At 45.4% G+C, this 13,528-nt stretch overlaps 2 protein-coding genes and 1 long non-coding RNA gene across 3 annotated transcripts in view; 1 reads left to right on the forward strand and 2 right to left on the reverse strand.

The window, feature by feature from the left end:
- LOC143149484 (uncharacterized) overlaps positions 1 to 13,528 on the forward strand; it is a 125,599-nt gene that overhangs the window by 86,813 nt on the left and 25,258 nt on the right. The window lies entirely within an intron of this gene.
- Positions 7,233 to 7,690, reverse strand: LOC143149479 (longitudinals lacking protein, isoforms A/B/D/L-like). Its single transcript, XM_076316891.1, has one exon. It carries the CDS (start codon positions 7,684 to 7,686, stop codon positions 7,432 to 7,434), a length of 255 nt encoding a protein of 84 aa, XP_076173006.1. The 5' UTR covers positions 7,687 to 7,690; the 3' UTR covers positions 7,233 to 7,431.
- Positions 10,776 to 12,726, reverse strand: LOC143149468 (uncharacterized). Its single transcript, XM_076316875.1, has 2 exons — positions 12,640 to 12,726; positions 10,776 to 11,160 (listed from the first exon to the last, which is right to left on the reverse strand). Exons 1-2 carry the CDS (start codon positions 12,698 to 12,700, stop codon positions 10,790 to 10,792), a joined length of 432 nt encoding a protein of 143 aa, XP_076172990.1. The 5' UTR covers positions 12,701 to 12,726; the 3' UTR covers positions 10,776 to 10,789.

A 13,528-nucleotide genomic window follows, 5' to 3' on the forward strand; every position in this document is an offset into this window, starting at 1 on the left:
TGGCATGTCTGTCGCGCTGTTTCCGCGAATTGCTCTACATACCCTACGCGCTACTATATCTGTATTCTTTCCGATCTACGCTTGCCAGAAACGTTCATTTCCATAGACCACTTTTCGACAGGTGCCGCGAAACAAAGAAAAAATCAGCCATTAGAGAAACCACACGAGCCTAAATCTTAACACCCTTAACGAATAATATTAAAAAAAAAAAAAAAAGAACGATATATTATATCGTGATAAATTTCGATCTAAACTGCGAAGCAACATAATATTTTTTCACTTTTCCCCTTTTTTCGGTTTTTTTTTTATCTCGTTTTGTTAATAACATACATTTCGAATAATCCTCTCCTATATAGATATACGTTTAATTAAAACAAGATATCTCTGCATCGAAGCCGCAAACAATCGCCTAATAAATAGATTTCTTTCTCTCTCTCTCTCTCTCTTTCTCTCTCTTTCTCTCTCTCTCTCTCTCTTTCTCCCTCGGAAAAACAAAATCGTTATAAATTTCGCGGTATCGATCGTACCGAAATCTCGTTAAACTCCAATAAAAAACGTTCAACGCGAGCACGTGAAGTTTCTCGTGGGACCCTTAACATTTTAAATTTAGCGTCTAAATATCACACTATGCGCGCATTCTGTAATCTATCGCGAGCTACGGAATTACGGACGAGGTTCCTTGCACGAGTCGGACGACAAACTGCCCCGATGGTGACACGACGATCCAATGATATCGAGTACTCTGCTTCGGACACACCGTGCCAAAAAAAAAAAAAAAAAAAAAAAAAAGAGAAGGGTGAAATGAAAATGCCAGACTGTCCTCTAAAATGCTGGAGAATGCCGATTCGCGTTCTACCCGACCATATATATATAAAAATATTTTTCGATTCCCAACGGCTACAACGAATCGAGCCGATTCGCTCCCGATAACGATTGTATCGCGATCGAGCAATCGTTTTTCATCCTGACAAGTAAAAATCGTAATGTTTGGGCGTTAAAAGGCAAAAATAAAAAAAAAAGGAAACAAACTGTCGTCATCGCGTTTCGCCTCGCCGCCCACACCCCCCGCCCCCCTGATCTGTCCCGATATTTTCGAATGCATCGATTTTTTTTTTTGCAACGGCTTGTTCATTCGTTTTTTTTTTTTTCGTTTGCTTTCGGTTAGAGTGTTCCCAATCCCAAACCGACACCCAAGATAAAGAAAATTCATGGAATTCCAACGTTCGGGGCGTCGCGACGCGATCGCAGATTCGCCGCGACGACCGATATAAATCGTAAACGTAATAAAAACCTAATTAGAAAAAAACGAAAAGAAAAATAATAAGAAAAATGATTAATAAGCCCAATCATAAATGCGCAAGACTCGAGTTAGACCTGATTAAAAGCCGTAATAATTAGTACGTTAGACGAACCCGTAAAAAAGCTACCTTTATTACGGCGATTCCCTTGTGTACTCGCGTGTATATATAATATATGTATATATCTCTATATGTACATACACACACGCATATATATATAAATACATGTATATATGTGTGTCTATATATATATGTGTATACATGTAATATTTTTGCTCACCTATCTCAAAAATTCTACATATTTTTTTCCCGCCTCCCTTCGTCGACACGTGATCTTATACGTACGTGTATATGTGTGTACTCTTTTCCGGAAAAAAAAAAAACAAAATAAAGGAAAGATATTGAAATTGACGGCGGGCACGAAAATTTCGCGGTTCGCGCGCGAATTTTACACTTTCCGCGCAATTGTGTTATGCAATTTTCAATCCCCGCGACTTTCAGCCACGGAATTACTTATCACCGGCGAATCGCCCGATAATGTAGTAAGAATCGTAGAATCGTGTTCTTTTTTTTATTTTCTGTTCTTTCTCGAACGTTTCGAAGGCACATGTATTAGAACGAATTTACGTACGTTACCGCGTCGGTGTACGCGATCGTCTACCCAGCGTTTCGAATTTTATTCGCCATCATCGTCTTCGTCGTCGTCGTCGTCGTCGTCGTCGTCATTGTCGTCTTCGTTGTCGTTGTCGTCGTTGATCGATTTTCGAAAAAGAGTCAAGCGAGAGCGTGCAAGCCGTCGATACGTGTCCTGAAACTATAGAACGAAGAGGAAACGAGTCACCGACTCTTTGAAAAACGGAGAAAAAATGCTAAGAAAAAAAAAAAAAAAAAAGAAGAAAAAAACAACCAGTGAAACGTAAGATCGATAATCCGCGAACAATCCGGAAACGAACACGCGTCCGTTTACCATCTACTGTATTTTTTTTTTTCTCGTCGTCTACACGCGCAAAACGTACCGACTCTAGATCCAATCGAATCCGATTAAACTCAATCCGCAAGCAGAAATACATATATATAATGTATATATATATACATATACCGACGATCCTGCACCGCGCTAATTACAAATCCTCTCCCCGACGATCGAAGAACGTCTCGCCGATCGGTCGACGTCATCGCGTCGCGTTCAAAAATAATTTTCGTTTCCGTTGGAAAAAAATATTGGCTCTCTATATTTATGTTATCTCTCCCTATAAAATACGTTCGCGCGACGGACGCTGGAAGCGAACGAATCGCGAGACCGTTTCACGCGAGCTAGCGCAACACGAGCCCCGATCGGATCGAGGAAAAGACGTGGCTCGCAAAGAGGAACCATCGTAGAACTTGGCACAGCGATACGAGCAACGGCCGGTGTAACCGATCAAACAAATCAGAGAAAGAGACACGAAAGCTACAAAGTTTCTCCCTTTAAAAAGTGCCTCTCGACGGACTCGATTCCGGGACGTATTCGCGAGAAGAATCATCGGAATCTGACGAGCGAGCCTCCATTGGAAAATGCTTAAATTAAGCGTGCATCATCTGCTCAACGATTCGTTTCACCCACCCCCTCCCGCCTATGCAACTCCGCGCCGAACGGCCTCAACGTTTTATCACGAGTGTTCTATTATCACTATCGTCCGTGACGACGACCCTCCTCCACCCTCGGAATCTCTCTTTCACGCAGCACGCATGCACGCACCCCCTTTCGCTCCACCCTCTTTCACCTTCGTACACCGTCGCCGACTGTAAAATCCTCGCTCGAACATTTTACGAATTTTCCACGTCGCGATCCGATTATTATTTCCTCGCGTCTGCTCGGCGAAGATGCTCTATCACGGGTTTACAACAGTTACGAACAGGACCGCGACAATATCCCGTATCGCGAAACGGGAACTCTTGAAACTGAGAAAAATTACTACTTCGATCGATACTCGTCTACTTTGGATTCCCCTCTAAAAATTCGAGATCAAACGTATAGAAATACACGCAGCACTGGGTTTCTACTCTATCCTCTCGAAGGCCGAAATATCTACGCACGGTCCTGGTTGTGAACGACTTTTCTCGTTTATCTTTATATACAAATATGCATTGCACTTTTTGTTACGAAATATATATATATATATATATATATATATATACATATATATGTACACGTATACATATACAGTTTCTCGGCACGATTTCTCGTAAAATTTTCATCGCTTCGAAACCGCAACGTGCGAGATTCGGAAAATTTCAAGCCGATTTTACAATCACGGGCCACGGTGTAGCTTTCCGAAATTTACGCTCCAACGTCTCTTAAAATCCGTCCGGCTCGGCCGACCACAGACGCTCCCCCCGCGCGGAACGCCGAGGGCGTTCCGTCCTTCGTTTTTTTCTTTTACTTACGTTAGAAGGAAAAAAAAAAAGGAGTCATTAAAACCTACGACCTACCTAATAGTACTTCTTACGTACCTAATAATCTAATAATCTCCGTCGATGGCGGCGGTCGGTCGGCTCGTCGGCATCGAGAATCGTCCAACCCTGCTAACCCGACCCCTAATCGCGAACGTTTCGAAACCAGTTCTCCACCCCCGTTCGTTTTAACGACCGCCGCCACGCATCAAGGCCTCGTGAGGCAGTAGTATTTTATCAAATAATATTATTCAGTAACTATGTATCAAGTCGATCCATAAACGTATTTTTTATCCGTAAACGCTAGCGTCGCCCAACCGTCTTTACTTCGTGCCGTCCCCTACCTACTCTCGAGCCGATTATTAATCGTTACCGATCGCGCGTCCACCGTGTTCTCGTAGTTCCAACTACGAAGAATGAAAATGCTCTCTCTTTTCTCACCCACTCCGCAAACAGTAGCCATTTGTTCGCTCACTATACGGCATACGATACGCGCGCGTCGACGAACGCGTTCTCGATCGGACCTGTGCATCGGTAGGAATAAAAGATACAAAAAAAGAGACAAAATTGGTTGTTCGAAATGTAGGAACGGATCGAAAGAGCAAAGTATACAAGGTGTAATTATTGCACTCGTACGGAGGAGACATCGATCCTGGCCTGCTTCGCTCGAAAGCGTTTCTCGCGTCGATCGTAATACTTTGTTCTCTCTGGGCGAGGCCACCGATCTCGCCTCGACGACGAATATCGCGCCGGGCAGCGTCGATCGATGTTTCGGTCGAGACTATATATAATATGTATATATATTTTCCAAGACGAAGGAAACGGCTCCTCTCTGTGGAGATCGGCCGCGTAGGTAGAGAGATTCGTGTGACGTTTCGCGAGATCTTCGGCCCGATCGAGAACGCGTTCGCGCGTTCGACGCGAACGAAGAAAAAAAAACAAAAAAAAATTACAATCTACAACCGCCCGTTCGTTTTGCGTCTAGACGTTTGCGCACACACTTACAACTGTATAATATGAGTTACGAGTAGTTTAGTTTAGTTTAGTTTAGCTTGTCTCATAAATATTGTCTACAGTATGGAAAGTCGGGCAGCCGTGGCGCGCGTATTTGGCGTAGGAATACGGGACCTGATGCCAGGTACTTTGCCGAGCACGGGCGTCTCTTCTCTTCGTCGATTTCCCGTTTTCTTTTTTTCTTTTTTTTTCATTCTTTTCCTTTTCTTTTTTCTCTTCTTCTCGATTTCACTTTGTTCACTTTCTGCGGGACTTTTTCGATGGAAGTAAACGACCTCGTCGACGAAGCGTACGACGCGGGGAAAGATTCCACCCCGTGGTGGAGAAAAATTTCACGATTAAAAAACACTGCGCGTTGCCGCAGTTTCTTTTCCCAAAAGTGGAAGAACTTCGTACAAGAGGACTATTTTGGGAAGGTAGCGGTGTGTGCTTCGCGGCAAAAAAAAAAAGAAGAAAAAATAGAAAAGAAAAAGAAAAGAAAAAAGAAACGGCGACGCTACCCGCGCTCGGCACAGGATGCTTTAGCCGGGGGGATACGTTTACCATCGAACCGGTCGTGCCCGTGCCTCGTAGGATCATCGGCAGTGAGGAAGGTTCTCGTACAAAGAAAACGCGAGGGTTCTTAAACTCGAGGGCGCTTAATTAAAAAGCATTAACCGTACGTATTATATAATATAAATATATATACTTAAATGCATCGTATAGGAATCTACTAGGTTCGTGTATCTGGCAGTCTGACGATCACAATGCTATAGGAATACCCCGCAGTATTTAAAGTATGTGTATTCGTGTAACGTATATGTAAATGTATGTACATGTATAGGTATGTACGTATTCGACTGACTCTGTAACGCGCGTGTCACGTATGTTAGGTAGTTGGGTTTCCGCGAATGGAAGGAAGCATTAGCGAGAAGCGAAAAGACGACGCGATTCGATCGCGAGAGTGACCGACCGAATCGGGTGTTTAATACTGTACCCTCTCTGGTTGATTCGCTGCTTGGGTTCCGCAGCGACAAGGAATATAATAAATGGCTGCCTTTCTCGACGAAGGCCGAAAAAAAAGGAAAAAAATAACAAGGAAGATGAGACAGGAGTCCGACTATGAACGTCGAACTCGAAACGTGTGTAGGTGTTTGGGTGTGTAGGTGTTTAGGTGTAGAGGTGTGTCGGTGTACGCGTGTTCGGGCGACAGGAAGCACGTGGACCGGATCGAGGAACGTTCCCAGCTACGATGGAGCAGTGTTCTCTGGAATATGACAATTGCTTTCCTCTCGCGATTTTGGTGTCCCCAGTGAGCCACACGCGCACGGCTTGGCCCGTTTAAAAATATGGAACCAGTGTGACCAGAATGGTTGCTATGGAAGAGCTCCGGTTTACCGGACGGTCTTAATCCGACTCGGGGCGGGCCGCGTTTTAAAAAAAACGACTCTGTCCAGGGATACGTATCGGGTTTCGGGCCTCTTCTGCGCTGGTTTCGAAAACCGTTTGGCTAGCTTCTCTAGGATTCATCGAACACATTGGAAATTATTTGTCGACGCGATCGTCGGCTCGGTGACTCTGCGCTACGGCGCGAAGGGGTCCGCGAACCTAACCGTTCCTCGTTGAATCGCGATCCCTCGCGGAAGTACCCGTGCAGGGCCTGAACACCGAAATTACACAGTTTGGAATTTTTCCAAAAGGTTGTCCCGCGCCGATAGGCCCGGAGAAGGCTGTACACGGCGCTCGAATGCAAAAATGTTCAACATTTTCTCGTTTAAATACTCGTTGCGACTCGAATCAAATTTCGGGTACCTCCGCCGTCTAACGTCGAAAGCGCGCGGTGTTTTCGCGCAACCCCTCGATTAACATACGCGGAATCGTCACGTCCGCGGACCCCTTGTTTCTCTTACCGTAACGGGCAGAATCTCCACGCGCGATCGTCGTGAAAGAGAAAAAGAATAAAAGGAACGAAAAGACGCGGATTCGCTTCGCAAATAACGCGTCTCGCGGAACTCGGGTGAACGCGTTCCATCTGATTACGAAGACATCGCCCCGAGCGGGAGATCGACGCGTTCCCTCGTTCGTACGCGGTACATCTCGTTAACGCAAATAATAATAATAATAATAATAATAATAATAAAAATAATAATAATAATAATTAATAGTTACTAATAATAATAATAATAATAATAATAATAATAATAATAATAAACCTTAAAAAACGTTAAAAAAATAGAATCCAAAATCGAGTAAGGAGGATTGGCAGTTGTCCTGTTCCACCCAGCCCCGTCCGTCGTGTTCGCGTCTTACCCCGGATCGGTTTCGATCGTCAACGTCGCTGTTTGCCCCCGATCTCTTCTTCGCCCCTTTGATCTCCCCTTCCTCCTTTCTCCCCTTTCTCTAACCCCGTCGCGTACGCAATTTCTCCCATCCCATCATCATCCCCCCACCCTCACCCCCCGACTCCCCCGAAATCCCAATTGTCTCGCTCTAACCCCTGTTCGGTGATCGTTGATGAACGTCAACCGAGCGCGAAAGATGGCCGCCGACGCGAATAACTCGATTTACGCTCTTCGAAACTCCTGTTCCGTTTGTATCGCGCACGGCGCAAACAAGAGAAAAGACTTTCGCGCCCGGACGACGACGACACGCCCCCCGACGGTCCCCCTCGACGTTCTCGGCCACGGCCATTATACACGCGTCCCACTTAGACGAGCTCCTGCTTGTAGATCTTCTCTTTGTGCATCCGTTCCATGTGCCGCGCGATGTGCATCTTCTGCTTCGCCCTGTAGACGCAGTGGGGACACTGGAACTGTGGCTCCTTGCCGCACTCCCACTTCTGGTGGTTCCTCAGGCTGCTCTTTAGCTTGTAGACCCTGCCGCAGGCCGGGCAGTTGAAACCCTCGGGATTCGAGGAACCGGAGCCGATACCCTTGCCAAGACTACCGCCCGATCGCCACATGATCGACGGCACGCTCCATCTCTGCCAGGCCGCTGCCCACTTCAGCCCGGTGATGCTCAGGTCCTCGGCTGGAACACAGGATTTCACGGCTTTATTAGTTTTAGCGTTGTTCACGTCACCGGGTGAGGATCGGACGGTCGTTTGATCCCTGTGGACGGTGCGTTTGTTCGTTCGTCGAGTTCGTTGTTTTTATTTGACTTTTTTTTTTTTTTTGCTTTGTTTTTTCTGCTTTATTTCTTTTTTACTTATTTTTTTTTTTTACTTTTTTTATTTTTTTTTAACCTTTTTTAAAATTCTTTTCTCTTTTCTTTTCTTTTTTTCGACGACACGATACCGATCCTCGGATCTCTCTCTGTCATTCTACGCAGGCGAACTTAATACGGATCATACAGGCTTAGACGCTAAGTTTTTTTTTTTTTTTTTTTTTTTTTTTTGCGAGTTAGACGCGGTACGTTTCCTGCAGGTTTCGCCACTTCGTCGAAGTCGCCCGATTTTGCCCGCGAAAGCTACCTGCTGCCCCGGTGCGCGATACGATACGATCGACGCGATCGTTTTCGTTTTCGAGATCCTCACCGGTGTGAATTTACCGCGTACCGTTTCGACCAAGCAGAAGGTAACTTTTCGGGCAAAGTGTCCTGAAAAGTGGCCGCGTCTTGCCCGTACGTCCGAGAAGGAATCGTCACCGTTCGATTGGCGACCGAGAGTAGTCGCGATCGATCGTTACGTTCGATTCGTTCTCGAGCTCGGCACCGACGCGATCCAAATGCGTGGATTATTGTCAAGGAAGGAAAGAATAATGCACGTTCTTCGTAATCCCTACTTTTGAGCCCCAAGCAGCTAGCTATGAATTTCGCATACAAAGAAGGAGCGGTATCTGTGCGTGAACGAAAGAAACAGAACGTCGACGCGCACCTCGCGAATCGAGAATTCTCGCGGATCGGATCCCTGATCTTCGTTAGACGGTTCCTTTTTCTTTTTTCTTTAGTTTTTTTCGTTTTCTTCCGAGTCTGATCACGTGGGTTCGAGCGATCTGTTCCTTTCGACGCACAAGCGATAAAAGTCGTGTTTCTATGTACAAGTTTCGAGAAGAGTTAGTGCGCATGCTACTTCCCCTAATGTCGACGAGAAGAGTATATAGAGAGGTCAAAAATTCAAGAGAGAAAAATGCAATCGGAAAGGAAACGCAACCGATCCGATCGTCGTTCGTCGAGCTGTGGCAAATTCAGTGGAAACGTCGAACCGATCGTCGATTAACGCGTGCAACGGGTCTCCATTTCTTTTTTTTTTTTTTTCTCTTTTTCCCCTTTTGTTTCGCTTTTCCACGATTTCCGACTCTATCTCCCACAATTCGACGAACCGCGGCAACACCGATGCGATCGCCAAGTTCCCGCAACAATGTACAGTGATTCCTGTTTCAAAGACATGGGTGAGAGAGAAAAAAAAGAGAAAGAGAGAGAGAGAGAGAGAGAGAGAGAGAGAGAAAGTGAGAGTAAGTGAGAGAAACAGAAATAGAAAAATAGAGAAAAGTAGAGAGAAACGGAAAGAGAGTCAGAGTGAGAGAGACAAAGACAGAGAGTTGTCGTTGGTGGGGGTAAACAAAAAAAAAAAATCGTCGTGGAAGTGGTGTCGATGCGTGAAATCGTTGTTTTCGTCAACGTAGCTAAAAATAGATACGAATGACTGTAATCGACCGACAGAGGAATGATAGAGTCCCGTTGCGGCACACGATCGTGAGAACAGCGAGAGAGAAATAAAAAAAAAGAAAAAAAATAGTTTGTAACATCGGCGCGTGAATAACGGTATAGGTGGATAATATGTTTGGGTGTCATTCTGGTAACTTTTCGTCTTCTGACACATTTATTCAATCAAACGTACGAAATACGTTAGGAGTCGCATATAACGTTAACACTAATCGCAAGATCGTGATGCAGCACTGCGAATCGTGGTTGTCGCGCTCGAACATGATCAGTCTTAACGAGAGTTCGCTCGCGAACCTATTATATTCCTAAGCTTTATAGAAAATAATTGTTTGCTCGTGTCGTCTCTAAGATTTTTCTTTAAGGCTAATCCTTTCGTGTACTTTTGTTTGTTTTTTTTTTTTCTCATAGCTCCGCGCAGAATCGCGACTTGTCGTCTCGGGCGATTCCGATTACGCCTACGCGCATCCATTAAGGCACTTGATCGAGCACACGATGCGATCGAAGGAAACAAGCGTCGACGTAAAAATGTCAAACTTTCGAAAAAGAAGAAAATAACGTATCGTGATCCGAATCTTACAAAAGAAACAGAAGGGAAAAAAAATAATAGAAAAAAAATCGTAACTTATCTAGATAAAGAAGCAAACGCAAACATGTTACAAGAAACTAATCGTAAGTTCGATGTACAGTAATAAATATCAGTCGGTGTTCTTGATTTCGAAAAACAAAACTCAAGATTACAATTACTCGATACACGCTTCCGAAAACAAAATATATGTGACACTCGTTGTTCCCTTTTCTTTTCTTTTTTTTTTCTTTCTTTTTTGTACGTTAAGCTCGTTTCGCGTTCATCGCGGAACGAGTTCGTTTTCCTCGCGCGAATCGTTAAATATATGTACAACCAAGAAAAAAAAAAATAAAAAATAAAAACTTTCGAGCGCGTATTGGAAAAAAAAAGAAAAAAAAGAAAGAAATCGATCCGTTCGAGTGACTCGAGATTGAAAAACCCTTCGCGACGACGCGAATTTCTTTGTTTTTTTTGTTTTTTTTTTTTATTTTATTCAACGCAAATTCTCAAAATCGAAGTATAATAAAAAAAAGAAAAAAAAAAACTGTATACAAAGTCGAAGTCCACCAGTCCGGGGCGATGGTGATTTCGCGCGCACCGGATACTGGTCGGTCGTCTCGTCACCCCCTTTAGCTGTACTCTGGGAAATCACAAACGGTTACGGATCGACCGCGACAAACGACGTTTCAGAATCGATCGGTCGACGGGCTGGCCCGATAAATATCTGAAATCCATTAACTTTGAGGCTGAAAGTCGCTGATCGTTCGACCCCGCGGGCGAAAGCCCTCCCGAAAAACTCGGATCGAGATAAAGGCACTCGCTCGAACGACCGTTCCGCTCAGTCGATCTCGTGTTTCGGCGTGTAAGCCAGCAAATAGGCCTCCATGTCTCCAATCTTGTCGAAGTGTTGACGTCGGATGTGTCTCAGCCAGTGTGCCTTCCGTTTGCAGCGCTGGGGACAGAACGGGCATTGAAACTGTGGCTCCTTGCCGCACTCCCAGTGCACGTGCCGCTGCAACGAGTCCTTCCTCATGTACGATCTTCCGCATCTGCTGCACCCGAACTGTCCCGGTGGCTTCTTCCCTACGTAGTTGTACGCCTTCGGTATCTTCAGCTCGGCGAACGGCAGCCCCTGTTCCTGTATCTTCCACGCTTGAACCGGCAGATCGGCGTTCTCCTCGGCCGCCGCTTTGTTCTCCGTCACCTCATCTGCAATCCGGAAAAAACAACAGCTTTAGGCTTGTCCCGCGTGTTCCCGTCACGCCTCTGTAGCACCGTGACTGAGCACACACTTGGTTTTTTTGTTTTTTTTTTTTTTTTCGTTTCTTTTTTTTTTCTTTCTTTACACACTTGTACGTTCGAGGTGAATAGGCTCGATCGAACGCGATTCGAACGGACAGGGATTCTAGAACGAGATACTTTTCCAAGCTCCCACGACCTTTCCTGAGCGCGACGCTGCTCAGAGCTTTCCGGTACGAGTGTTCTTTGAGAAAGACGCTCTTTGTTCGTCGAGAGATCGGACGACACCGTGTTCTCGATCCTGGAATCAGGAGCCGATCGAGATCGAAACTCCCGAGTGAGAGGAATCGATACCATGTGGGTCGAGGTGACAATTTTCAAGTTAGAGATCGTTGGTTCACCAGAGATCTTTTTAACCGGTCGGCTGAGCAATTAATAAGACACGTTGACGACCAACTATCCGTAACATTGAAACGGTTGGGCAGAGGAGCACTGGGTAACACTGGTGACGTTGCGTCGTCGGACACCCTGACGAAGCTTCGACATCGGAACGTCTTTCTTCGAGGACACGGTTCGTACCCGAAAGCCCCGAACAGAAGATAGATTCTATCACCGCGTGACCGTCACGGAGAATTTCACCAGCCTACTCGTAAAGTACAGTAATCTCCGGACAACCGAAAAGAAATTGTCCCACTGTTTACGTTTATTCGGCACGAGCGACTTTCGACAACGAAAATTAACATTTTTCTATCCGTCGTTGTACCCGAAAGTGTTACCGGTAAGATTTTCCTCGCGAAAGATGAATCGAAACGCGACCAATGTTCGGACCATTTTAAATTCCAAGTGATTGAAAATTGTTCCGATCGAGGACAGCCCGAACAAGGTCGTGTTTCGACTCGTTTTCATCGGGAGAACCTCGCCATTTCGTCAATCTCGGATACGACGAATGTAAAAAAGTTAATTTTCGTTGACGGATGACTCGTCCTGGGTACGAGCCGCTGTAGGTAATGCGAGACTCGCTCGTTGTTGCTCTGTCTCTCTCGCACTCGGTCTATCCAGTTCGCTCTCCTCGTCGTGACTCGGCCTCGGCTCGAGATAGGAAGACAGTCGATTCCTGGAACGAAAACTCGACCATCCCCGGATAACTGGAACGCCAAGGCCCAATTTCATCTCAGTTATCCGGAGATTACTGTGGTACGTGTCGTGCACGATATCGGTATACACAGATCGCACATTTTTCGCTCCGAGTTTTAACCGCTTTCCGCGATGAACGTTTCTTTTTTTACGTGCCAATGGGGTTACATTTATTTCGTTTGTATCGTAACGTTGTTTCTTCGTCCAATCAACGCCGACGGAGCGTGAAATTTGATTCGAACAATTACAATTTCGGCTACTTTGTTCGTATTCGTTTCGTTCGAACGCATTTCGTGTAGAAATCAAGGAACGTACCTGTTTTCCAGGGGTACCTGTGATTCGCGTGTAAGAAAACAAACAGCTTGAGCAAAATCATTGAAATGGTAAATAAAGAGAAAAGATCGTTTCGGGTGAATAAACACAACACTCTTTTTTATCGCTATTCTTTCATCACTTTTTTCAGTTTTACGGTTCACATCGTTTGTTCGTTCGTTTGTCTTTTTGTTTCTTTTTTTTTCCCCCGGTCCACTTTACCATCGCGCGGAGAAAACTTTGGCGCGTCGTTCCCGCGACATTTCGAACGTTCCGTCTCGGTTCTCAACGCAAAGCTTTGCTCGAAACGAGGTTGATCTGTTTCTTCTGATCCGCTTCGGGATGCTGCGTAGCGAAATGCCTGAGCAGGTCCCCCCTTCGATGAGAACGGTAATCGCAGAGGGTGCAACGAAATTTCTTGTCCGTGCCGCAGGTTCTCCGATGGGTCCACCAGGATTTCGAGGATTTAAAGGATCTGAAGCATTTCGGACACTGATACGGCAGCGTTCGGGTCATCGCGCAGTCCCAGCAAAACGAACCACCTGAAAAAGTCAGACACTGATGAACTACCGTTCCACTGTTTCGCGTCTCTAGCGATACTGCGCGTAGATTCAAACAAAACGGGGCTAGGGTTACTATTCGTGCGCACCTTCCTCCCGGAGCCAACCTGGAAAAGCGTGAACGGATAAATTACACCGTTTTAAATGCGAAACCGTCGTGGCTCGGCTGAAATCGTCAAAGTGCAATTAACATTCCGTCAAACGCGTTGACGGTTTCTTGTGAGAGTGTACATAACAATTTCGGTATATGCTCCGTTATTTATTCAAAATAGAATGTAGTACAATGTAGCGTCTTTGAAAGATACGCGACCCAACGTGTCGAACGCGCTTTT

This window comes from Ptiloglossa arizonensis, chromosome 7 (assembly GCF_051014685.1).
Source record: "Ptiloglossa arizonensis isolate GNS036 chromosome 7, iyPtiAriz1_principal, whole genome shotgun sequence".
Classification (NCBI taxonomy): Eukaryota; Metazoa; Arthropoda; class Insecta; order Hymenoptera; family Colletidae; genus Ptiloglossa; species Ptiloglossa arizonensis.

What these genes read in the sequence shown, in the direction of transcription:
- LOC143149479 (XM_076316891.1), bottom strand. Translation starts at nt 7,686, where the DNA reads ATGTGGCGATCGGGCGGTAGTCTTGGCAAGGGTATCGGCTCCGGTTCC.
- LOC143149468 (XM_076316875.1), bottom strand. Translation starts at nt 12,700, where the DNA reads ATGATTTTGCTCAAGCTGTTTGTTTTCTTACACGCGAATCACAGGTAC. An exon ending in CAGGTACCCCTGGAAAACAG is followed by an intron (nt 11,161 to 12,639) that starts GTACGTTCCTTG and finishes TCCGGATTGCAG; the next exon opens with ATGAGGTGACGGAGAACAAA.